The sequence below is a fragment of the Ochotona princeps genome, chromosome 1, assembly GCF_030435755.1.
Source record: "Ochotona princeps isolate mOchPri1 chromosome 1, mOchPri1.hap1, whole genome shotgun sequence".
NCBI classification, from domain to species: Eukaryota; Metazoa; Chordata; class Mammalia; order Lagomorpha; family Ochotonidae; genus Ochotona; species Ochotona princeps.
This window is the reverse complement of record NC_080832.1, coordinates 51,363,911-51,390,179: the sequence shown is the minus strand read 5'-3', so window position 1 is coordinate 51,390,179 and position 26,269 is coordinate 51,363,911. Positions and strand designations below refer to the sequence as shown.

The 26,269-nt window shown below is 44.4% G+C and overlaps 1 protein-coding gene across 1 annotated transcript in view; it reads left to right on the top strand.

Annotated features, from left to right (window-relative positions):
• Positions 1 to 448: 448 nt before the first annotated feature.
• Positions 449 to 26,269, top strand: part of RPF2 (ribosome production factor 2 homolog) — a 37,809-nt gene continuing 11,988 nt past the window's right edge. Inside the window, exons 1-7 of the mRNA XM_058658856.1 lie at positions 449 to 541; positions 1,917 to 2,049; positions 5,858 to 5,895; positions 10,628 to 10,667; positions 15,240 to 15,321; positions 16,979 to 17,055; positions 23,568 to 23,667. Coding sequence (XP_058514839.1) covers positions 519 to 541; positions 1,917 to 2,049; positions 5,858 to 5,895; positions 10,628 to 10,667; positions 15,240 to 15,321; positions 16,979 to 17,055; positions 23,568 to 23,667 — 493 coding nt within the window. The 5' untranslated portion in view covers positions 449 to 518. The remainder of the gene's footprint in view (positions 542 to 1,916; positions 2,050 to 5,857; positions 5,896 to 10,627; positions 10,668 to 15,239; positions 15,322 to 16,978; positions 17,056 to 23,567; positions 23,668 to 26,269) is intronic.

Below are 26,269 nucleotides of genomic sequence, written 5' to 3'. Positions count from 1 at the left end.
GAGCAGCTCGGACTCCAGCCAGCGTCATGCAGAGGATTAGTGTGCCATGCTACAGTAACGGCCCATACGCATCTTTGTAAATATACCATAAACTCACGGGACTATAAACAGTAAAGGGAATTGATTTTATGGTATGTGAAATATGTCAATTAAAAAAAAACCTGGCAAAACACTCTCTGTCATCAATATTATTTTCTGCATGGCTTTTGCAAGTGCCTACTGTCCCATCATCTTTTCCAGCACCCCTTTCTAACCATGAATAATGATGCGTAGTTTTTGAATTCCCGAGTTCAGGTAGTCCGCTGCGAGAGAAATTACTGCAAACGTTGCTTTGGACCCTCATTTTCGGGAAGGAGCCTAGACAAAATTGGTAACCATGGAAACGAAACGCGTTTCAGTCAAAATGGCCGTTGAGGTCGTCCCAGGATGTGGCGTCACGCGTAGCTTCCGCTTCCGCCTGTCGGTACTGTGGAGGCTGTCCGCCGCACGTGTGTTCTTTGGGCTCGGCTGTGGTGGTGATGGACCCTCTGGATCGGATTGTGTGAGTACGCAGGCGTTGGCCCCGGGGTCCCGTCGGTGACCGGGGCGGAGGAGACCTCCGGGGGCCGTGGGCGTAGGCTAGCGTCCTGAAGCCGGGAGAAGGGGCTCGAGCGGGGCGGAGAGCGCGCCCCTCGGCGTCGGACGCTGCCGGGCGCTGTCCTGGGCGGACTCCGTGCTGCTGCCCTTTCAGTCTTACCCGAGTTCAGTGTCTTCTGTGAGGAGGGGCGACGGGTCGCGCTAACACGGGAAATTTATCTTTGCCTTCGGATCTGAGGGCTTCAGTAAATTCGTTCAGAAAATGTGTTGAGCCTCTGTACATGGTGGCTTTTATTTGGTATGGGCTTCTCGCAGTTCACTCAGGTTAACGTGAGTGTTTCTTACTCATTAACTTAGCAGTGTTTTCACACCTGCTGTATTGGGGAATACAAAGGTGTAAACTTGTTTACTAATTGGACAAACAGCTAATGAAACATCAGGTGCAGTTGCTGATTAATAAGAAGTAACAGACCTCATGAAATATATGCACACTGACAATGCACTTTTTGCCATATTAACATACAAATGTAGAATCCTCAGGTTGGGGGGGGGGGTAGCGGTTGGATCTGTGGTGTGGAGAATTGAGCTGCTTGCTGTGTCTTTCTGGCTGGTATCCCAGTGGAGGTTGGTGTCCCAGTTGCTCCAGTTCCCTGCTGATTCACCTGGGAAAGCAGCAGAGGATGGCCCAAATTGGATCACGGTGCTTGTAAGGGGAGGATTAGCCAGTTGAGCCTCTGCTCTGGGCTACTGTCCTTAATTTTTTAATTAAGAAAAAAAAAAAACAGAAGAGAATGTTGGAATGTCAAAATGGAAACTTTTTTTACGAACTAATAAAACACTTAAATAAACTTTTATTTGAAGGAGAGTGACAGGAGTGTGAAGGAGAGGGATTAAGGGAGATGTGTCTGCTGGTTCACTCTCCAACTGGCTGTGGCAGCCAGGATTGAGCCAGGGCTAAAACTAGGAGCCAGGAATTCTGCTGAGGTGTCCCCCAAGGATGGCAGGAACCCAAGTTGTTGAGCCATTGTCTGCTGCCTCCCAGGCACATTGACAGGATGCTGGATGTCAAGTACAGTAGCTGGAACTTGAACTAGTGCTCCTACATGGGGTGCTGGTACCCCAAATAGAGGTGTACCTTGCTGTTCCGCAGGACTCAATCCAAACAGAACACGTACTTACCAGCAATAATGAAGTGCCTTTGACTAATAGTTCCCTAAAAAGTGTTTAATGATGGAGTCCTAACCAACAAATAAATTGATTTTTTTTATGCATTTGTACATTAGTCATCGTTTTTCAATATGAGGAAAATGTTAAAATGGTTTGCATTCTTTTCTGAACAGAAAACCCAAAACAAAAAGGGCCAAGAGATTCCTTGAGAAGAGAGAACCGAAGCTTAATGAAAATGTTAAAAATGCCATGCTGATTAAAGGGGGAAATGCAAATGCGACAGTAACACAAGTCCTTAGAGACATGGTATGTATTTATTTTGAATTTATTTTTAGTTTTTCATTTTTGTGTTTATTCAAGAGGCAGATGGAGTGAGAAGAGGGGAGAAAGAGCTCCCATCCTGGCTTACCCCGCTGATACCTGCAGTGGTCATGGTGAGGCAGGCTGAAGCCAGCGGCTGGCTGGAAACTCAAGCCAAACGTCCCTTGTAGGTGGCAGGAACCCAGTTACTTAAACTGTCACCTGTGCCTTGCAGGATCTGCCATAGCCAGATATTGTGAATCACGAGCTGGAGCTGGGTGCTGACCCTGGTACCTTAATGTGGGAATCAGATATCCCCACTGGTATTGTAACATCTACCCTTGCAGTTAAATGGTATTGAAATCGCTTTAGAAACTAACGGAACTGAGTTGCTGCTGGGGAAATATGTTGGTGTTCATGTCATCCCTGAGCTATTAGCCTTAGAAAAGCTAAAGTTAGAGATTATTTGCCTGACCCAAGGTACTATCTAGTGATTTGCCTTAAAGCAGCCTGTTCCCTTGATATAAGCCTGAACTAATTTTCATTATTGGAATTTAATTTACGTACATTTTAGGAAGATATCTAATTTGTAAAGTGGCGTAACTGCATGTAATTGTGTACTTATACATTCAGCAATGCCAGTTACTGTGCTAGGTTATGGGAGTTATTAGTTATATAGGACACGGTCCCTGTCTGCAGTGAGCTCAGGCACAGGGCCAGACAGGGACACAGTTGTGGCCTGTGGTACTGTCATGGTTGGTGGGCACTAATGGGCTGAATACTGTAGCACCGACTCACTCTGTCAGATGGCTGGAAGGACCAGATCACTGTTTTGCCTAGGCTCCTTTTCTTCTCTTGTTTTTTTTTTTTTTTTTCCCTCTAATTATTTATTTATTTGAAAGCAGAGTTACAGCAAGGGAAAAGCAGAGGGAGAATCACTCTGCAAGTGGCCACAAAAGCTGGGACTGCGCCAGGCCAAAAATAGGAGCCAGGAACAATATCCAGATCTCCTAGGTGGCAGGGGCCAGAGTGCTTGGGTCATTTGTTGCTTTCTTAGGACATTGTCAGCAAGCTAGATCGGGAAGTGGATCAGCTGGGACTCAAACTGGTGCCCTGATGTGGGATGCCAGAGTTGTGGTCAGTGGTTCAATGTGCTGGTCCCAACAAAGTAGTTCGTAATGTGAAAAAAAAGTTAAGCATTGCAAGTGCTGGGCTAGAGGCATGCATTCAGTGCTATGGGAGACAGTTAGAACCATACTGCAGGGGTCCCCCGCACAAGGAGGGCTTCCCTTCTTTTGGAAGGAGTTTGGAACAAGACGTGGAAGAAGAGCCTCTGTAAAGCTGAGGAAGGAGCCTGTGCCCAAGGGGGTGTCAGGGAGCATAAGCATTTGGAGAACAGCATACAGGACTGGCCAAAGGGGAGTGGGCTAGATGAAGTGAGAGGAGGAGGCAGGAATGACATAATAATAGGAATAATAGGAAACTCTGTGGAGCCATTGCAAGGTTTCAGTTGAGAGATTTGATCGGTACTTCTAGCTGGCTTGGTTAGAGAGGACTGAGAGTGAAGAAGCAGCAGAGCTATTGCTGTCATCTGGGTGAAGCAAGGTGGAGTCTGGTGCTGGCCAGAGAGAAAACACGTTGGGGGTAGAAGAGCTTGGGCGTTAGTGGAAAGTATAACTTCCCAGATTCCTGACCTCAGGGCCTGGTGGTCAGTAATGCCAGTTGGAGAATGTGTCGGGTGAAGCAGGCTGGATGAGAGAGGTGATAACATTCAGTCTGGGACATTAGAATAATGAAGGCAAGCTCTGTAGTTTTCTCCCTCTATAGCCTAATGTCTAGTTCAGTGTAAGGACATAGTAAGTGCTCAATAAATATGATATAAATGAGTGAAAGGCATAGTAGGTGTAATTATTTGGTAAGTTGAGTGTTTAAACCTTCAATGCAGCTCTTACCTTTGAGTTGAATCAGCGAAGTAATTATGTACACTTAAAACTTGACTAAACTCTCTCCATGCTTATTAAATGTGATTGTTCAGCTTTCTAAATGCTTAATGTATGCTTCAGCTTTCTTAAAGTGTTTGAATGTTGTGTTTAATGGGGTACTGCCCTTCTTCCTTTATTCCCAGCACATAATTTTTTTTGTAAGATTTATTTATTTTTATTACAAAGTTAGATATACAGAGAGGAGGAGAGACAGAGAGAAAGATCTTCCGTCCGATGATTCACCCCCCAAGTGACCGCAATGGCCGGTGCTGCGCTGATCCGAAGCCGGGAACCAGGAATTTCTTCCAGGTCTCCCACATGGGTGCAGGGTCCCAAAGCATTGGGCTGTCCTCGACTGCTTTCCCAGGCCATGAGCAGGGAGCTGGATGGGAAGCAGGGTTGCTGGGATTCGAACTGGCGCCCATATGGGATCCCGGCGTTCAAGGCGAGGACTTTAGCTGCTAGGCCACGGCGCCGGGCCTCCAGCACATATTTGAATAAGCTCTAAGGGGCCAGCATCATCTACCTATGATGCTGGCATTCTATATTGGATCACTGATTCCAACTCGTCTCAGTTGCTCCATTTCTGTTCCAGCTCCCTGTTAATGGGTCTGAAAAAGTAGCAGAAGATGGCTCAAGAGCTTAGGTCCCTGTCAACCATGTGAGAGACCTGGATGGAGTAGCAGGCTCCTGGCTCTGCCTTGGCCCGCCCTGGCTATTGCACGTGCTGTCTCCCTTTTGCTCACTCTCTCCTGTAACTGCCTTTCAAGTAAATAAATAAATAATTTTTTTAATAAGCTCTAAGAGCAGCATATGACTACATGCTATTATAATAGTTAACATTCATAATGATCAGTCTGAGTGGTTAAGAAAAGGTCATGTTTACTACATTGAGACAGGGAAATATTTAGTGGAGTCCTCAAACGTTTTATTGCTTAAAAAAGCAGTATTGAAAGTTGAAGTGCCCTGTGTAGAAGTTGAAGTGACTGAGTCCCTGCCGTTCTCGGTGGGATGCCTATGTTGAGTTTCTGACTCCCAGTGTCAAACCAGCAGCACCCCGTGCCACTGCAGGCGTTTGGAGAGTGAACTAGCATGTGTGAGTTCTCTTTGTCTCTGTCCTTCTTTCTGTCTCTCTCCATCTTCTTGCTTCTCAGGTAAATAAATACAAATGTAGGAAGATGAGGGGGATTTCGTATCAGGATTTTCACATCAGGTTAGCTCCAGCTGTTGTGGTATTTGGTGAATGAACTGGTGGATGGAAGATCTTATTCTCTTGTCTCTCCTTCCCTCTGTATTTTTGCCTTTCTAATAAAATAAGTAAGTCTTTAAAAAAAAAAAAAAGAATACAGTAGGGGTGTGGGTATTCCCAACCAGCATCTTACCTGGCAGCTGAATATCCCTTAGACTGCGTTTAAACTCTTGCAAGGATTGTGGTTGTCACTCACCAGTTTCTGAGTTCTCATATCTAGGCAATGTAGCTTCAACTCTGCTAGCCTTTCTTACTACAGTTTATGTATTTTTTTGTTTTCTTCTGCTCTTCTTTCTACTCTCACATAGTTTTCCTGGAGAGAATGGATTAGGTAAAGTTAAAGAAGTGGAAGGAACCATCTAAGTTGCACAGACTGTTGAAAGTGCTCAGAAACCTTTGCTTCAGAAAGTCCAGGCTAGGAATATTAAACTTACCAGTTATTTGAAATCATCAAAAGGGAGCTGAGCAGGAGTCAGCAGGATGTAAGGACCAATATTAAGCTTGTCGAGTATGTGTTGGGATGCTTTACTTTTATCTCTGCTTTTCAGAATGTTTTGTTTTGAAAACTATTTATGTTTTACAGTATGCACTGAAAAAGCCATATGGAGTGCTGTATAAGAAGTAAGTCATGAGTTCTTTTACTTGATTTTAAATTATTTTGTTGCATTATGAAAGAGACCACCATTTTGAAACATTTGCAGAAATTTTGTTATAGAAAAACATAATTCTTTCCATGAAGCTACTTTGTTTTTTTCGTTTATGTTGGATGTTCATGAATACTTATAACATATACATTTTACTGTGAAAAAATTGTAGCTTTACAGGAAGGTTGCAAAAACTTGAACTCCTGTGTACCTTTCTCCCATCAACTTCTCATGTTATACCATGGTTATGTAGTAGAGTGATGAAAACTAAGAAATTAGCATTGGTGCCATGTTAAACTAAATTACAGGTTTGCTTGGTTTCTTCAGTTTCTCTTCATACTAACATAATAGCCTTTTTTTTTTTTTTTTAAAGATTTATTATTATTGGAAAGCCGGATATACAGAGAGGAGGAGAGACAGGAAGATCTTCCATCCAATGTTTCACTCCCCAAGTGAGCTGCAACGGGCCGGTGCGCGCCGACCCGATGCCGGGAACCAGGAACCTCTTCCAGGTCTCCCACGCAGGTGCAGGGTCCCAAAGCTTTGGGCAGTCCTCGACTGCTTTCCCAGGCCATAAGCAGGGAGCTGGATGGGAGGTGGAGCTGCCGGGATTTGAACCGGCGTCCATATGGGATCCCGGGGCGTTCAAGGTGAGGACTTTAGCCGCTAGGCCACGCCGCCGGGCCCTAACATAATAGCCTTTTGCTGTCTCAGTTGTCCTTCTCCGTAGGCTTCTCCAGCTTGTGATGGTTAAGTCTTTGTCTTTCATGACCTTGGCTTTTGATGTTGGTTCTGTCAGTAAATTATCCCTCCATTTGGGTTTGTCTCAAGTTTTCTCATGACTACATTGAGTTTATGCCTTTTGCCAAGAATGTCACAAAATTCTCAGTGCTTCTCAGTAAATCCTAGCAGAAGCTGCAAAGGATGTCAGTGTGTCTTCTATTCATGACATTAACCCTTCTCATCTGCTGGGTTTCTTCACCACAGTTAAATCATCTTTCCCTTTGTAGTTAGTATTTGGAGAAGGTGCTCGGACATGGTGCATGGACTATACAGAGCAGTCATCTGCTGTGTCTGGGGATTGTTTCTAAGATGCCTGTGCATACCAAATCTGAGGACACTCAGTTACTTACGAAAAAGATGTAGTGTTTGCATGTAGCCTTTCTGCATGCTCCAACATGTTTTAGATAATTTCTAGAGTGCTTATGATATCCAATACAGTGCAAAGATATGTGAATAACTGTTGTACATACTAATTAGGGAATAAAAAGAATTATGTCAGGGCAGTTGCTGTAGTAGCTCCCATTTGGGACACTTGCATTCCGTAACAGTGCTGGTTCAAGGGCCAGCTATTCCTCTTCCTGTCCTGCTAATGTGCCTGGGAAGGCAGTAGATGATGACCCAAGTACTTGGGTCCCTGCTGCTCACAGGGGAGACCCGGTTGTAGCAATTGTTGGCATTTTGCAAATGATCCAAGCAGGTGAAGATCTGGTAATCGTCTTGGTCTCCCACTTTGAAGGGACCCCGTCCAGGTGCACCTTAGCGGGAAGCTAGAATTGGAAGCAGAGCTGGGACGCAAACCCAGGCTCTCCCAACTTGGGCTGTAGATGCCTCAGGCAGTGTTTTAACTGCTGCTACAAATGCCCACTCTGAAAATCTATTTTTTGGATCCATGGTTGGTGGAGTCTATTAGTGTGGAACTTGCAAAGATATAGGGCTGTGTCCTTTTTTCCTAAACTTTTGCTCATTAATTTTAGGGGGCTGTTGTTTCCAACAGTGTTTACTGTGGTGATATTCTGTTACCTTCATTTCCTTTTATAGAAACTACAATTCTGAAGGAAAAATCTGCTCCTTCTCCACCTGTTTAGGTTGCTTCCATCAGTGTAAACTTACATATTTATTATGTATTTCTGGGTTATAATTCAGTGATAGCATTTGTTCAGATTGCTCTGTGTGGTTGTAGTGTAGTCCATTGTCATATAGCAGACAGAGTGATCCTTTAAAAGGAGAATTTAAATCTGATCATATCATTCTCCTGCCAAAATCTGACCTTTGTTTCCTGTTGCTTTCCTAGTGTCTGATCTGTACACTTTGCTTTGACACTCATATGTGACCCTTTGCAGTCTGGGCCTGGTCTGTATCTGAACTTGTGACCGGCATCATACCCTTTGCCCAGTGAATTCCAGTGACACTGCTGCCTTTCAGTTTTTTGAAAAGCATGAACTATATGTAGCTTAGAATTGTTCAGTCTGTTTCCCTTTTAGAATAACTTTAACCTCAAATTTTTAAAAATGTTAGCAACCAAAGTTTGGGTCTGGTACAGTAGCCTAGAGGCTAAATTCCTTGCCTTGGACACACCAGGATCCCATATGGACACTGGTTCTAGTCCCATCAGCCCCCACTTCCCATCCAGCCCCAAGTGAATCATCAGACGGAAGATCTTCCTCTCTGTCTCTCCTCCTCTCTGTATATCTGACATTCTAAGAAAAATAAAATCCCCCAAAAAACAAAAACAAAAAATCCAAGGTTCAGTTTAAGTAGTAATTCACCTTTTCACTTTGACTTACTACAGTGTTTTTATTGTAATAATTACTTTATTAGCTTTTTTGACTTCTTTCTTTTTTTTGTTCTTTTTTTATTTTACTGTTGACTTAATTCTTTGAAAGGCAATTACAGAGAGAGAAAACAAGACAGAGAGAAATCTTCCATTCACGAATTGTTCACTCCCCCAAAAGACTGCACATGGTAGGGGCTGGGCCAGGCCAAAGCCATGATCCTAGAACTTAGTTGCTGTCTCCCGTGTAGGTGGCAGGGACCCAAGGACTTGGGCCATCTTCCACTACCTTCCCAGGCCATTTGGGAGTTGTATGGGAAGTGGAGCAGCTGGGACTTGTCGCCGCCCTGCAGTGACACTAAAATGACGAGGAATATTCTTGGAGGTCCGGGAAAAACTGGCAAAAGCGGCTGCGTTTTAAAACCTTTTCTCCGCTGCTCCTGTCCCCGTCTGTCTAAGCTTTCCTACCCGCTTCTTCGCCACCCTTCCTCCCATTTTCCACCACCCTTCTTCCCAATTCTTCCCGTTTCTGTATTCCCCCGTAAGGGCCACCAGAATGTCACGAACCAAAAAGGAGAGAGACAAAACCAAAACGAGAGGGCGAACCAAAAAGGCCTTTATTGCCGAAAGCGAGCTGCTTATATACAGTTCTTCCACCAATTACTTCTGCACGTGGTCCACGGAGCACTATCTGATAGGCCAGCAATCGCAGCCAGGGAGAATTAGCCTATCCTTGTGACTTCCTGCCTGCCCAACTGACGGGGCAAGTCCTGCCTCCTAGCACTCGGTCAGTCACCATCTTGAAGCCCCTAATCCATGTGGGGTCGGCCACTCCCCACAGGGACTCGAACCTGTGCCAGCATTGCAAGCGTCAACTTAGCCTACTATGCCACAATGCTGTCATTCCCCTTCCCCCTTCACAAGTGTTTGAGACAGAACTAGTGAGTCCCATTCACTGGTTCACTCGCCAAATGCCTGCAGTGTCCTTGGCTTGAGTCTTGGCCTGCCCAGTCTGGGACCCCACGTGACTGGCAGAGATCCAAGTGCCTGACCCATCACCTGCTGCAGAGTCTGCACCAACAGGAAGGTGGAGTTAGGAACCAGAGCTGGGAGTCAATGTGATGGGGGCAGCGGATATTTTATTTTTTCTTAAACATGTGCTTATTTGAAAGGCAGAATCACACACACACACACACACACACACACACACACACACACACGGCTCCTCCATTCACTGGTTCACACCCCAAAAGCCCTCAACAGCTGCACCTGGGCTAGACTGAAGTCAGCAACACCCTGTGGATAATCCATGTTTGTGGCCGGAACCCAAGTACATGAGCCATCATCTGATGCTTCCAAGGTTCAGGGGTGGGGAGCTGGGTTGGAAGCTGAGGTGCCAGGACACTAGCGTTCTAGTTTGGGACTTGGGCAGCCCAAGCTGTGGCGTAATCTGTTGCACCTCAATGACTGCCCCCGCAGCAGGTGTTTTAGCAAGGTTCACAACTGCTAGGTTTTTTTATGCAACCGACTGTTTTTGTTGTTGTTGTTGTTGTTTCTTTGTTTTGTTTTGCTTTGTTTTAAGATTTATTTGTTTTATTTGGAAGGTAAATTTACGGAGAGAAAGAGAGATAGGGAGACAGATTTTCCATGCTCTGGTTCACTGCCCGAGTGGCTGCCATGGCTCTAGCTGAGCCAACCCAAAGCCAGGAGCCAGGAGCTTCTTCTAGGTCTCCCATGTGGGTGCAGGGTCCCAAGGCTTTGGGCCATCCTTGGCTGCTTTCTCAGGCCACAAGCAGGGAGTTAGAAGGTAAGTGGAGCAGCTGGGACTTGAACCAGTGCCCATCTGCGTTCCCGGCACTTGCAGATGGAGGATCAGTTAATTGAACCATTGTGCTGGCCCCACAGCCCATTTTGTGTAATTATTTTCCCACAATAATATAAGCTGTGTGTAAGCAAGTATCTCATCTTGTTTGACAAGTGGTATAGTACCTCTAGCTCCTATTACAGTGTATGGTATGTAACAGGAGCTAAATAAATATCAGCATGAATAAATATCCTTCCAGTTTATGAATGTAATAATTGAATATAAAATTATCTTAGTTGAATTTACATATCAAGATTATTGAAATCATGAACACTTTTTTAATATCCTTAGGAAAAATATTACAAGACCATTTGAGGATCAGACATCATTGGTAAGTATAGGAGTCTTTCTGATATGAGAGAGCATGAAAATGGTTATTCAAAATAATTCCTGTTGTACTCCAATTCATGATTTGTGATTTTTAAAAAAAGATTTGTTTATTTTTATTGGAAAGGCGAATATACAGAGGAGGAGAGACAGAAAGATCTTCTGTCCGGTGGTTCACTCCCCAAGTGGCTGCAACGGTTGGAGCTGAGCCAGTCTGAAGCCAGGAGCCAGGAACTCTTCCGGGTCTCCCATGCGGGTACAGGATCGCAAGACTTTGGGCCATCCTTGACTGCTTTCCCAGGCCACAAGCGAAGAGCTGGATGGGAAGCAGGGGCGCTAGGACTAGAACCGGCGCCCATATGGGATCCCAGTGCGTGCAAGGCAAGGACTTTAACCACTACGCTATCACGCTGGGCCTGATTTGTGATTTTTAAATTAGGTTTCATTGTGTGTGAGAGAATTTTCATGTGACATAAGCCTTCTTTCAAAAACAAAAACAGAAAAACATACCTCACTAAGACTAGTAATGTTTGCAAGGATATTTATTGAATGTTTAAAAATTGCGTTCCTGGGCCTGATACAGTAGACTAGCAGCTAAATTCCTTGCCTCTTATGCTCTAGGATCCCAGATGGGCACTGGTTCTGATCCCAGTGGCCCCACTTCCCATCCAGCTCCCTGCTGTGGCCTGGGAAAGCAGTGGGGGATGGCCCAAGGCCTTGGGACCTGCATGGGAGACCCGGAAAAGACTCCATGCTCCTGGCTTTGGATCGTGCAGCTCTGGCCTTTGCATTCGCTTGGGGAGTGAATCAGTGGATGGAAGATCTTCTCTGTTTCTCTTCCTCTCTGTATATCCAACTTTCCAATAAAAAGGAAAAAGATTGGGCCTGGTGCTATAGCCTAGTGGCTAGAGTCCTTGTCTCATACATGCTGGATCCCATATGGGTGCTGATTCTAATCCTGGCAGCCCTGCTTCCCATCCAGTTCCCTGCGTGCATCTAGGGAAAGCAGTTGAGGATGGCCCAAAGCTTTGGGACTCTGTACCCATGTGCGAAACCGGGAAGAGGCTCCAAGCTCTGGACTCCTGGCTTCAGATTGGCTCAACTCCAGCCACTGAGGCTGCTTGGGGAGTGAAGATCTTCCTCTGTGTCTCTCCTCCTCTATGTATATATAAATTTCCAATAAAAATAAATATTTTTAAAAATTTGAGTTCCCTTTTAAAAAGTGCATAATCAATGGTCAAAAGACAGCTTATTGCAGCCCTTTTAGGTAAAACTTCCTGGGTAAGGGATGTTCTCTAGTTGTATATCTTGGTTAGTTGTTTTTTATTTTTCATTTTTAAAAAAGTTTTGTTTATTTGAAAGACAGAAGGACAGCATGGGAGAGAGGGAGCACTTTTTCCTTTGCTGATCCATTCTTCAAATGTCTGCAACATCCAGTCATGAGTCAGGCCAAAGCCAGGAACCAGGGAACTGGATGGAAATCAAGGCCACTGGAATTAGAACCCTTGCCCATATAGGATCCCGACACATGCTAGGCTATCACACTGGACCCGAGAATAAATAATTTTAATACTTACTTGCAAGCTGAAACTACACAAGGTCAGCTCACATAGGACATTCATGCAGCTCTTGCAAACTTTTTTTCTTTTAAGATTCATGTTTTATTTATTTGAAAGCAGAGTTATGGGGCGACTAGAGATAGACAGAGAGTGAGTGCATGAACTTCTGTCTGTTGGTTCAGGCAGCTGTAATGGCTTAGGATGAGCCAGGCAAAAGCAGGAGTCTGGAGCTTCTTTGTTCAGAATCTTCCATGTGGGTGCAGGGCCCCAAGCACTTGGGCCATCTTCTGTTTTCCCAAAGGCTAACAGGGAGCTTGGTTGGAAGTACAGCAGCCAAGACTCTGACTGGTGCCCATATGGGGTACTTCAGGGAGGGTTGATCAGGTAAGCTACAGTACTGACTCCTCTTGCAAATTTTTGCAGGTGTTATTGTCCCTGATTTTAAAATTAGTTCTCAAAAGGTCACTTTGTCCAGATGCCACAGCATGTGGCAGAGAGAATTTCTGGCCTCTGACTTTATCCCCACTACTGGGAGTTTCTCCTGCTTAGACGTGGAAATGGATGGTACCCATGCCCCGACCCTGGTTGATGGTCCACAGGGGCATGCATCCTTCTTAGCTATGTAGACATCATTAAAAATAAAATGAATTTTATTTTATTTTTTTTTAAATGGAGTGGATGGTAGCCAAGCTGTATGAGCCTGCACCTCCGAGCTTCTTGTAACCAGTGAAGCCAAGTTGAGATTCACAGTTATTCTGTCATTTTTTAGTTGTCTCTCATTAATTAAGACTTTTCAGCTGATTTTAGTACTAGAACACATTGTAATATAATCGTAGTAAGTCAAAGCAGAATATGAGTTGTAGAAAGTGTACTGTAAAAGGCATTTTCTGGAATTGGAATCTTAAATTTATATTTCCACTTTCAAATCTGTAATTGATTCCAGCAATTCTGAGAGCCGAATAGAGCTGGAAGGTGATAGACCTGCCCATCAGACCCTGCTGGGTGCACAGCAGGGAATAGTTCCAGCTGGGCAAGGTTCCTGTGCAATGCAGTTAGCTGTGCAAAGTAGCTGTAGACTTTAGGAACTCCTGAATTGAATTATGGACATCCAAAATCATTATATTGGTAAATTCATGTAGATCTGTGTATTTATGGATGCTTGATTTTTTTTTTTTTTAAATTGGGAAGGCAGATTTACAGAGAGGAGAGACAGAAAGATCCTGCATCCACTGGTTCACTTCCCAAGTGGCCGCAGCGGTCGGGCATCAGCCGGTCCGAGACCAGGAGCCAGGAGAGCTTCCTCCAGGTCTCCCACGTGGGTGCAGGGTTCCCAAGGCTTTGGGCCACCCTCAACTGCTTTCTCAAGTCACAAGGTGGGAGCTGGAAGGGAAGTGGAGCAGTCAGGACACGAACCAGTGCCTGTATGCAATACTAGTGCATGCAACGCAGTGACTTTAACCATTATGCTTCTGCGCTAGTTCCTGCATGCTTGATTTTTTAAAAAATTTATATTTTTAAGCTTTTTTAATATTTACTTTAATTTCTTTTAAAAGATTTATGTATTTTACTTGAGAGTCAGAGTTACAGAGAAAGAGAGACACACACACATAGGTATCTTTCATCTGCTGGTTTAGTCTCCAAATGGTTGCAAAGCTGCAGCTGAGCCAATCCAAAGCCAGGAGTCAGGAGCTCTTCCTGGGTCTCCTATGTAGATCTCATGTTGGGTCACCATCTGCTGCTTTCCCAGAGTGTAAGCAGGAAACTGGATCAAAAGTGGAATAGCTTAGACTCAAACCAGTGCTCATATATGATTGTGCCAGTGCCACAGGTGGAGAACTAGCCTGCCACCCTATTGGACCTTTACTCATTTCTAAGTCCTTTCTGCCACTTATCTTTGTAGAACAGAGGCAGAAATCTCTCATCTGCCGTCTCTGAAGCTGGGATCCTGGAGCTCAGGTCTCCCAAGTGAGTGACAGGATACAAATACTTGAGCCATCAGCTGCTGCAACAGTGTTGGGCATTAGCGGGACACTAAAATCACGAGTGGTCCAGAACCTAGGCACTGTCAGATATGAGATACAGGCAGCCCAAGAGTGTGCTAGCTGCTGTGCCAGACGTTTGCCACCATGCATGTTTTTTTTTTTAAAGATTTATTCATTTTTATTACAAAGTCAGATATATAGAGAGGAGAGACAGAGAGGAAGATCTTCCGTCTGATGATTCACTCCCCAAGTGAGCTGCAACGGCTGGTACGTGCCGATCTGAAGCCGGGAACCTGGAACCTCTTCCGGGTCTCCCACGTGGGTGCAGTGTCCCAATGCATTGGGCTGTCCTCATCTGCTTTCCCAGGCCACAAGCAGGGAGCTGGATGGGAAGTGGAGCCGCTGGGATTAGAACTGGAGCGCATATGGGATCCCAGGGCGTTCAAGGCGAGGACCTCAGCCGCTAGGCCACGCTGCCGGGCCCCATGCATGTTTTTAATATATGCTAAGCTATACTGTTTTTTTTTTTAAAGATTTACTTATTTTTATTACAAAGTCAGATATGCAGAGAGAGAGAGAAAGAGAGACAGAGAGGAAGATCTTCTGTCCGATGTTTCACTCCCCAAGTGAGCCACAATGGGCCGGTGCTGCGCCGATCTGATGCCAGGAACCAGGAACCTCTTCTGGGTCTCCCACGTGGGTGCAGGGTCCCAATGCATTGGGCCATCCTCGACTGCTTTCCCAGGCCACAAGCAGGGAGCTGGATGGGAAGTGGAGCTGGGATTAGAACCGGCGCCCATATGGGAAGACCAGCTTTCAAGGCGAGGACTTTAGCCGCTAGGCCACGCTGCCGGGCCCTAAGATATACTGTTGATGCTAGTAATTTTCCTCTGTATATTCCTACTTAGTTTATTGTGAACTTCTGCTGAACAAACCTGATGTATTTTCTCAAGTTTAGAGGCAAGATTCTAAAGGTGCTTATATTTATATATTGAATAAATGGAATTTCATTGAATTTTTTTTTTTTTTACATAGGAATTCTTTTCAAAGAAATCAGATTGTTCGTTATTTATGTTTGGTTCCCATAATAAGAAGCGACCAAATAATCTAGTACTAGGTAAGTGTCAATAACTTGTTACTGTTTTTATTTATAAGCGTCAACTCTGTGTGTCAAATGAAGTGTAGGTGTTGAAAATCCAAGAGCAAACAGTAAGCTCCAACAAAATTGTATAAATCAGCTTAAAAAAAAAAAAAAACAAAAAACATTCATTTCTGTGAAAGGCAGAGTGGCAGAGAGAGAGGTCTTTTGTTTACTAGTCCTCTTTCCAAATGGCTGCAACAGCCAGCGCTGGGCCAGACCAAGGCCACGAATCAGCCACTTCATATAACCTACTATATGAATGGCAGGGACCGAAGTACTTGAGCCATCATCTGCTGCCTCCAGTTCTCACCTAGAGGGAACTGAAATAGAAGCTGGTAGTCAGAACACAAGCCAGGCACTGGCCGACGTGGGATGTGGTCGTCCCAAGCAGTGGTTTAATGCACTGTGCCATAGTGCCCAACTCTGTAAATCGGCTTTTTGTTACTACAGTGAAATACCAGAAAGAACTAAGTATAAAAAGATTCGGGCTGGCATAATGGCTCTCTTCTCTGCTTGCAAGTGCTGACATCTCATATGGGCACTGGTTTGTATCCCAGTTGCTCTACGTCTGATGCAGTTCCATACTTACGGCCTGGGAAAGCAATGGAGGATGGCCAGAAGCCTTGGCACCCTGTACCTATGTGGGAGACCTGGAGGAGGCTCCTGGCTTCAAATTGGCTTAGGTCCTGCTGTTGGTGGCCATTTGGGGAGTGAATCAGAGGTTGGAAGATCTTTTTTTCTCTTCCTTTCCATAAAATCTGCCTTTCCAATAAAATAATTAAATCTTTACAAAAATAAAAAAGAGAAAAAGGTTATTTAACTCCAGTAGTTCAGATCCAAGATTGGGTGACTACATTGGGTTAATTCATGTTAGGGGTAGAATACTTTATTTTCCTTTGTTTGGGGAATAAGCCAGCAGATGGAAGAACTCTCTAATTCTGCCTTTCAAATAAAAAAATAAATAGATCTTAAAAAAGAAAAAAGAATCTTTGCCTGTGTGTATTGAGATTTGGTCTGGCACAGACAAGTTCTAGCATCTGTGCCCTTTGAGTAGTCTGTAAAATAAAAGAGTTGTACTAACATCATGATCTCCTGAGTCTTTTCTGTGACTACTCTCTGAGCACTATTTTAAGTACAACTGAAAACTTTCTTTTCAAATTTTATTTTATTTTATTTATTTATTTATTTTTTTTAAGATTTATTTTATTTTTATTACAAAGTCAGATGTACTGAGAGGAGGAGAGACAGAGAGGAAGTGGAGCTGCCGGGATTAGAACCAGCGGCCATATGGGATCAAGGCGAGGACCTTAGCCACTAGGCCACACTGCCAAGCCCCTCAAATTTTATTTTTAACATTGTTTACGTAGTTGAGAGGGCTACACTTCCATGTTGGGAGGGTTAAGACATGGAGAAAGGTGAGTGGGGCAAATGCTTCTTTTTTTTTTTTTTTTTTTCCTCCAGGGTCTGCAGGGGGTGGGAACAGTTGAAAATCTTAAAAAGATGCTTGCTTGTATGGGGTGTATGGTGAGAAAGAGGAGAGTGATCGTGTCGGTGTTAAGTCATTCTGGATATGTAAATACATGTGTTCAGGCAACTGGGAGAAATGCATGCTTCAAATTCATTTTCCTTCTAGGTCGCATGTATGACTACCATGTGCTGGATATGATTGAATTAGGTATTGAGAAGTTTGTCTCGCTAAAAGATATTAAGGTAAGAAACTGATGGTAAAAACCAAAAAATACTTCACAGTGCTGCTGTAGGCCACTCGTGACATTTTTTTTTTTAATATATTTTATTGTATTTTTTTTTTTTTTTCTTATTCTTATTGTATTGTTGTTCACGATCTTTACACTCATGACATCTTGTAGTGAAGACTACTGATGTGTGGTATGGATTTGGTATTTTATTCCGCCATCATCTGAAACAAAAAATACATCTTTTTATCCCCTTTACTTTTTCGGAACAAAACATTTTTTTGAAAGGCAGAGAGACAGGAAGTGAGCAAGCTGGGCAGATTTGTTTGTTCACTCCCCAAATGTCCACAATAGCCAGCGCTGGTCCCCACTAAAGACAGAAGCTGGCAGCTCGATTCAGGTCTCCCTCACAGGTGCCAGGCACCCAGCATCCAGAGCCGCCATCTACTGCCTCCTAGGATATGCGTTGGCAGGAACTTGAACCAAGTGCACCAGTATGGAAAGCAAGTATCCCTAATGTACTTACTGCCTCACCATATATGTACCCCTGAATTGAGAAGAGTAGGTAAGGAGTGTATAATACATGTGGGTCTTTGTTCAGGGGAAATTCAGACTGTACTTACTAAAGCTTGTCTGAGTCCAGAATTTAAAATGCCACCCCTTTCCTCTGTGTTGTCACAGCATGTAGGTGAAGCGGTCTAATAAATACCAGAATTGTTGGATTGATCCCTGCTTTCACTCCAGGATAATCTGCATGAGCCTACAGAATTTTTTTTTTTTTAAAGATTTTATTATTATTGGAAAGCCGGATATACAGAGAGGAAGATCTTCCATCCAATGTTTCACTCCCCAAGTGAGCCGCAACGGGCCAGTACGCGCCAATCCGATGCCGGGAACCAGGAACCACTTCCAGGTCTCCCACGCAGGTGCAGGGTCCCAAAAGCTTTGGGCCGTCCTCGACTGCTTTCCCAGGCCACAAGCAGGGAGCTGGATGGGAAGTGGAGCTGCCGGGACTAGAACCGGCGCCCATATGGGATCCTGTGGCTTTCAAGGCAAAGGACTTTAGCCGCTAGGCCACGCTGCCGGGCCCGAGCCTACAGAATTTTAACAGTAGAATTGCTAATTGCTGACTCCGCCTTCCTTGAGGACTTCCATCTTTGTATCTGCATTGTTAAAATGGGATTATGGAATTGAAAGTAGTACCCAGTGGTAAAGATTAGCTCAGAAAGACGGAAGACTGGCCTACCGCCTGTCTGGGACCGGATTCAGCATGTTTCATCTGAGCTCTGTTTCTGGCTGAGTCTGTCCCCACAGGTGCATTGTTTCACCTGGACCTCTTAGCTGTGCCAGATGAGGCTGAAGTGATGTACCCATTGTATTACTCAGAAATTGCCACTCAGAGAGGTTCCATTGGTGACCTGAATTCACATGCAGCTAATGTAACCTAGACGAGGACTCAGGGGCTTTAAGAGACAGTATAACATGGAAAGTTGGCTAATTATTGTCAGTTTGTTGTATTGTATTTTACTAAAGATTTATTTATTTTACTTGGATTGTTTACAGAGACATAAAGAGAGAGAGAAAGAGATCTTCCATCTCTAGTTCATTACCTGAACAGCCAGAGCTGCACTGATTTGAAGCTGGGAGCCAGGAGCTTTTTACTGGTCTCCCACGTGGGTGTTGGAGTCTAAGGACTCTGCTCATCCTCTGCTGTCTTCCCAGGCCATTAGCAGGGAGCTGGATTGGAAATGGAGCAGCCAGAACTTGAGCCAGTGCTCATATGGCAATACTGGCACTGCAGGCGGAGGCTTAACTTGCAGGCCACCGAGCTAGTCCCTAGTGTATGGGTTTTTCAGTGTTTTGTTTTTGTTGTTGTTGTTTATGTAGCTTTAGAATTCCCATTAGCTAGTTCACTCTCCAGATATTCACCAACCAAAAACTCAATCCAGGTCTGTGATGTGCATGGCCAGGACCCAAGCTGGTGACTTGTCATCACATGTTGCCCACCTGGGTTAGTCATCAGCAGGAGGCTGGAATTGAGTGTAGAGCCAGGGCTTGAACACAGAGACTCCAATGTGGGATGTAGCACTCTGAACTGCTGTGCTTACTTGTTTTTATGGGGTTTTCAGGCTTAGGATATAGTTGTGTTAAATTGTAGCAGGTATGTAATCACCACCTTTCCCAGTTTTCCTCTAAAAATAGGGTATTCCTTCCAGGTTTATTAATGAAAGTATCTTTATCTTATAGCCTTGAAATAAGGGTCTTGCCGGGTCCCATGTAGTCATTAACCCCCTTGACTGGGGACAGGGCAGAGCAGTGGCCTCACGTTGAATATAGAGGCAAACCACCTGGGCAGGAGGCTCGTCTTGGCCTTTTAGGTTACATCATTTCCAGCTGTATGTGTGTGTAGGATTAGCTTGCTGTGCTGTCTCGCCACATCCACACCCCTTTATTTATTTATTTTTAAAATATGGGGGCCCACAGCGTGGCCTAGCGGCTAAAGTCCTCGCCTTGAATGCTGGTCTTCCCATATGGGCGCCGGTTCTAATCCCGGCAGCTCCACTTCCCATCAGCTCTCTGCTTGTGGCCTGGGAAAGTGGTTGAGGACGGCCCAAAGCTTTGAGATACTGCACCCTTGTGGGAGACCCGGAAGAGGCTCCAGGTTCCCGGCTTTGGATCGGCGCAGAACCGGCCGTTGCGGCTCACTTGGGGAGTGAAACATCGGACAGAAGATCTTCCTCTCTGTCTCTCCTCTCTGTATATCTGACTTTGTAATAAAAATAAAAAGAAAAATCTTTAAAAAAATAAAAGATGGGATTGTTTTTGCTACAACCCATGATGTTTTTGATATTTTTGATATTTTTTGTTTTTTACTTCTTCAAAATAGTTTTTTCTTTTTTTAAATTCTTCATTGACTCATTGATCATATAGTAACACCATTTTCTCAAGAAGGCGTTTTGTTTTCTGTTTTATTTCTTCATTGACACATTGGTTATTTGATAATATGTTATTTAAATTCCATGGTGTTGTAAATATTTTTAACTTTATTCCTGTTGTTGATTTTACTTTATGGTTTTTTATTTAAAGGAATATATAGTAATTGTGTAATTGGGCCCGGCGGCGTGGCCTAGCGGCTAAAGTCCTCGCCTTGACAGCCCCGGGATCCCATATGGGCGCCGGTTCTAATCCCGGCAGCTCCACTTCCCATCTAGCTCCCTGCTTGTGGCCTGGGAAAGCAGTTGAGCACGGCCCAAAGCTTTGGGACCCTGCACCTGCGTGGGAGACCTGGAAGAGGTTCCTGGTCCCGGCATCGGTTTGGCGCGTACCGGCCCGTTGCGGCTCACTTGGGGAGTGAAACATCGGATGGAAGATCTTCCTCTCTGTCTCTCCTCCTCTCTGTATATCCGGCTTTTCAGTAATAATAAAATCTTTAAAAAAAAAAAAAAAAGTAATTGTATAATAGAGCTGCCATATCCAGATGTGGAGATACAATGCAGTATGCATCTCTACTTCCAAAGCAAAGATGCACTCCTGATGAAACTCTTGGAATGTCTTGACAATAGGATGCTGGACTGTCTGCCATTGTCTGTAATAGCAATGTCAGGATACACTTGAATAGCGGAATGATAGACTTAGGACTGAAGGACTGTACTATTGTAATAATATAGGGAAAATCATTCGTGGGGGAGAGAACTTAGGGAGGGGGCAAGGGAAATCCAGAGCCTATGAAAAACTGTATCATAAAATTAAAAAATAAAAAACTAGACCTACAAATCTCCCAAGCATTGCTTCGCTCCCCAGGTGCCTCTAAGGGGCCTGTGTTGGCCAGGCTGAGGCTAAGAGCAAGGAACTCAGGCTGGCACCTCTCCCACCTGGGTGGCAGGAACCCAAGGACTTGAACCCTCACCTGCTACCTCTCAGGGTGGATGTTTTTTTTTTTTTTTTTTTTTTTTTTTTTTTTTTTTTTTAAAGATTTATTCATTTTATTACAGCCAGATATATACAGAGGAGAGACAGAGAGGAAGATCTTCCGTCCGATGATTCACTCCCCAAGTGAGCCGCAACGGGCCGGTGCGCGCCGATCCGAAGCCGGGAACCTGGAACCTCTTCCGGGTTTCCCACGCGGGTGCAGTGTCCCAATGCATTGGGCCGTCCTCAACTGCTTTCCCAGGCCACAAGCAGGGAGCTGGATGGGAAGTGGAGCCTCCGGGACTAGAACCGGCGCCCATATGGGATCCCGGGGCGTTCAAGGCGAGGACTTTAGCCGCTAGGCCACGCCGCTGGGCCCTCAGGGTGGATGTTAACAGCAAGATAGACTTGGAAGTCCAGCTCAGACTTGAATTTAGGCACGCCAATATGGAATCTTGTCTTTTTTTGTTAGTTTTTAAAGGCTTTATTTATTTTTATTTTATTACAAAAGAGAAAGAGAGGAGGACAGACCGATTTGCCATCTACTGGTTCACTTTCCAAATGGCTGCATTTGTCCTGAGTTAGTCCTATCCAAAGCCAAGAGCCAGAAGCTTTTTTTGGGTCTCCAACATGGGTTTACAGGCCCAAACATTTGGGCCATCTTCTGTTTTCCCAGACTATTAGCAGGAAGTTGGTTCATAAGTGGAGCAACTGGTGAGGCTTAAGCTGATTCTCCACAGCACTAGCCCTTTGAGGTCTTGAGCAGTGTGTCTACCATGCCAAAAGCCTGCCCCAGAAGCCTGTTTTCTGGTATGACCACACATGAGCAAAACAGGCGTGAAATAACCATTTCTGAGCCAAGATGATTACATTTACATTGTAAACAGGGTACTTTACTTGAAAAATTTCTGGATGTGATATAATTTTTAAGAGTTATTTCCTTTGCTTGATAGCTCTCAAAGGGGTGTTTCAAGGACTTGCTAAGTACAATGTTTTTAGTATGTTATATCATAGTTCAGTTTTTTTTAATGGAAGATGTATTTTTAGTTGTTATGCACTGTGCTCAGGATGATTTGTTGATGTTGCCCTACTTTGTCCTACCTACTATACATATGGGCCCCCACAGCCCTCAGGTCAGGCAGGCACAGAGAGCGCCAGTCGGGGAAGAGTTTTGGATCTGGACGGTCTGTTGGGCACATTACCATCTTCTGAGTGCACATGTTTGGTTTGGGGTGTTGAGAGCAGAGAAAGTCAACCAGAGCGTCCTGGGGAGCAGGGAAACAGCAGGCTGTTTTTCTGCCCTGTATGTCGTTGCCGTATTTGGTCTTATTTTGTTTGCTTGATTTGATTATTTTTCAGCGAAATTAATTAGTAGCTCAAACCAACAACCATTTACCTCCTATCAGTTCTTCAGGTTACAAACATTTTTCTGTTCTAATATCTTCTCTTTGGTGGCAACCAAATCCACTTTCTTCTTGGCATAGAAAATCCAGAACTGAGCAGGATACATTTAGAAAAAGTTTCTGCTCCATGAGTAAGGATTTGCCCATATTTTCTGTCGTTTAGGTAGTTACACTGCTCCCCATGTAAATGTCCAGGTTAGCCGTCATTTACAAATTCTCTTAGGGAGTAAATCAGCAAGGGAACTGTGTTTCTCTGTCTGCCTCTCAAGTAAAATTAAATTAAGAAAACCCTTTATGTAGCATAGCAGGCACAACATGGTGGGACCAATAATTCAAATACATTTCACATAAGTACTTTCCCTGCAAATAAACTTGTTTTGGTGCTTGGAGGCAGGCTGTTAGCGCTTTTTTGTTTTTCTGAGTTTTGTTTTGTGGATTTTTGCAAGTGTAGCTTTTAAATTTGTTTTTAACGTGGAGGCAGAGGGACAGTGTAAGAGTTCTCCCATCTGCTGATTCGTTCCTTATATGCCTTCAGTAGCCAGGGCTGGTCCAGGAGCCAGGCACTCCCTCCAGGACTTCCTGAGGGTGCCAGGGACCCAGTTACTTGAACCATCACCTTCTACCTGCCAGAGTGCAGCTGAGACTTGAACCCAGGTTCTTCCATAAGGATTCCGATGTTGCAGGTCATATCCTACCCCTTGTGCCAAATGTCTGTCTCTAAGTGTAGCTTTAAATTTTATTCTTTGTATAATAGACTATTGATAATATGTAGATTACATCTTTTTGGATTCCCTATTCAATAATGAAAGTGAATAAAACTTTTTTTTTTCCATTTATTTTTATTGTAAAGTCAGATATACAGGGAGGAGGAGAGATAGAGGAAGATCTTCTATCTGATGATTCACTCCCCAAGTGACCACAACGGCCGATCCGAAGCCAGGAGCCAGGAACTTCCTCCATGTCTCCCACACTGGTGCAGGGTCCCAAGGCTTTAGGCCTTCCTCAACTGCTTTCTCAGGCAACAAGCTGGATGGGAGCTGGATGGGAAATGGAGCTGCCAGGATTAGAACCAGCGCCCATATGGGATCCCAGCGTGTTCAAGGCGAGGACTTTAACTGCTAGACCGCCACACCATGCCCTCCCTGAATACTTTAAAGTCAGCATGTAAAACTGTTTAGATTTTGGTATTTAAATAATTGTTTTGTTTGTTTCATAGAATAGTAAATGTCCTGAGGGCACAAAGCCCATGTTGATATTTGCTGGTGATGATTTTGATGTAACGGAGGACTATAGAAGACTAAAAAGTCTTCTTATTGGTAAGTATAATATTTACTATATACAAGGTCACTCAGGCCATTTTACCAGTTTGTTCTAGGTGTGCAACTTTTCTTTCCCTTTTCCTTTTTATTTCCTTTTGACTATTCTTTCCTTGCACCAACAGTAGGACAGTACCTAAACACTTACGTGTTTGAAAGGCAGAGCTCCTGAGAAGGAGAGATAAAGAGAGCAAGAAAGTGTGCACATGCTTGTGTGTGTCAGGAAGTTCTTTTGTTTGCTGACTCCTCAAATGGCCGCAGTGGCTGAGTTTCTACCAGACCGAAGCAGGGGAATCGGAGCTTCTTCCACGTCTTCCATGTGGGTGCAGGGAGGGACCCGAGCACCCAGGCTGCCTTCTATTGGTTTCCCTGGTGCATTAGCTTCGGGAACTAGATCACAGTGTAGTAGCTAGGACTGAAACTTGGGATGCTGATGGCATACCTACTAAGCCACAGCTCTGGCCCCATGCCTACATGTTTCTGTTGAATTAAAGGCATTGTTATATGGGCATGCATCCCTCAACTATATAAACAGTATTCGAAATAAAATAAAAAAAAAATAATGACAATGTGCCCAGGCGCTGCAGCCCTCAGCTTTGTCCATAGGTTCTGACCCATGTTTTCCAGGAACTGAAATGCATCCCTGAGAGGCAGTGGCTGTTCTTTCAATATAAGTCGGGGGTATTTTTGCAGTTACATTGTTAGCCCAGCTTTGTATTACTTGTTTGACCCAGACTTCCTGACTTTTCTTCCCTGGTTCTTCTAGAGATTTATTGTTAGTGAGATCAGCATTTGAAATTTGTTCTAAGGGAGAGTGCTTTGTTTTGCGTCATCTGAATAGATTTTGTTAGGCTGCTTTCTTTTTTTTTCCCCTGCTTCCACTAGATGGCAGGAATGACCACAGAGTGCAGTGAGGCAGAGCAGGGAAGGAAACCCAGGAAGTCTGTAGAGAGAAGCAGGACAGCCGGAGAGGAACACAGTGAGATAGGTCATGCAGCATAAGAGGAAGACGGCTTCTCAGGGCTGACCAAAGGGGACTTTACAGAGTTCATTGGTCAATGTTGCATATTCGAAGGAAGCAGTAGATCAGTAGAGAAAGAACAAGTTATCAAGGGTTGACGTCCTTCCTGGCAGTGATAATCATCGTCCCCATCAGTCCAGTTCAAAACCTCAGACTTGTCCTTGATTCACCTTACTTTTTTCTTTTCTTTTCTTTTTTCTTCTTTTTCTTTTTCTTTTTTTTTTTTTTTTTTGTTGAACGGTTTGAAAAGCAAGGAGCTCTCATCCGTGTTTACAGGAAACTGGTCAGGAGCCAGGGCCAGGCCCCTCCCCCAGGCGCCACAGCATTGGCCACCTGCATCTTAACCACTGGGCAGAAGTTGATCTGCCCAGGAGCCTTGTGTCCATCTTGAATTTCTGTAGGTCTCACTGGTCCTACTGTGTTTCCCTCAGTGCTGTGTTTTGAGGATGCGTGGGATTGGAGCCATTGCCTCACAACCTGCATCCACTGTGTCTTGTGAGCCGTTTCCCTGCGTGGACGCCTGAACTGCTTGTAGTTCTTTACACTTAAACCTTAGGGGGTCCCTTTGCGTTTTCGGAAGGAGAATTGCCGAGTCTGGAAATACTCCCCTGTGCATAACCAGTTTGCTCTCCAGAGTGGTGCGGCAAGCTCTAGTTCCATTAGCAGTGCCCTAGGACCTCTGTTTGCCACGTCCTCACCAACATTTTGTGAAAGTTTTGCCATCCAGATTCTGGTTGGGTAAGACTTCTTTTTTTTTTTTTTTTTTTATTTAAGCAAACACTTTTTTTTTTTTTTGGTCAGAGCTCAGTGTGGTTGTTTAATTTTTATTTTTCATTATAGAGTTCCATAGGCTCAGAGATTTTCCCGTCTCTCCCCATCCTCTCCCCCCATCCCTGTTGTCCTTTTGGGATTGGCTTGCTTCACTGAGCGTAAGGTTCTCTAGTTGGGATATTTATCTTTTAGAGGTCACCCCATAGTTCCATATGGAGACACTGTTTGTTTTAAGGGTATAATGTCCTTGTATAAATGTCCCAGTCTCCTGTTACGTTGAGTACTTTTTTGTTTTGATAGCCTTTCTTTGAAAAGTGCCGTTTAATAGTACTGTCGTGGGCCCGGTGTGATAGCGTAATGGTTAAGGTCCTCGCCTTGAACACGCCGGGATCCCATATGGGCGCTGGTTCGAATCCTGAAAGCTCCACTTCCCATCCAGCTCCCTGCTTGTGGCCTGGGAAAGTAGTCGAGGACGGCCCAAAGCTTTGGGACCTTGCATCCGCATAGGAGACCCGGAAAGAAGTTCCTGGCTCCTGGGTTCAGATCGGCACAGCACCGGCCGTCGTGGTCACTTGGGGAATAAATCATCGGACGGAAGATCTTCCTCTCTGTCTCTCTTCCTCTCTGTATATCTGCCTTTCCAATAAAATAAATAAATCTTTTAAAAAAAATAGTACTGTCCTTTAATAGTACTGACATATTTTAGGACTCTGAATCTACATGCCAGTGCTGATTGGAAATCTTTACTTGGATGTTCTTTTGTTGCTTTGTAAAAGCATGAGAACAGAATGGAACTTTGATATCTTTTCC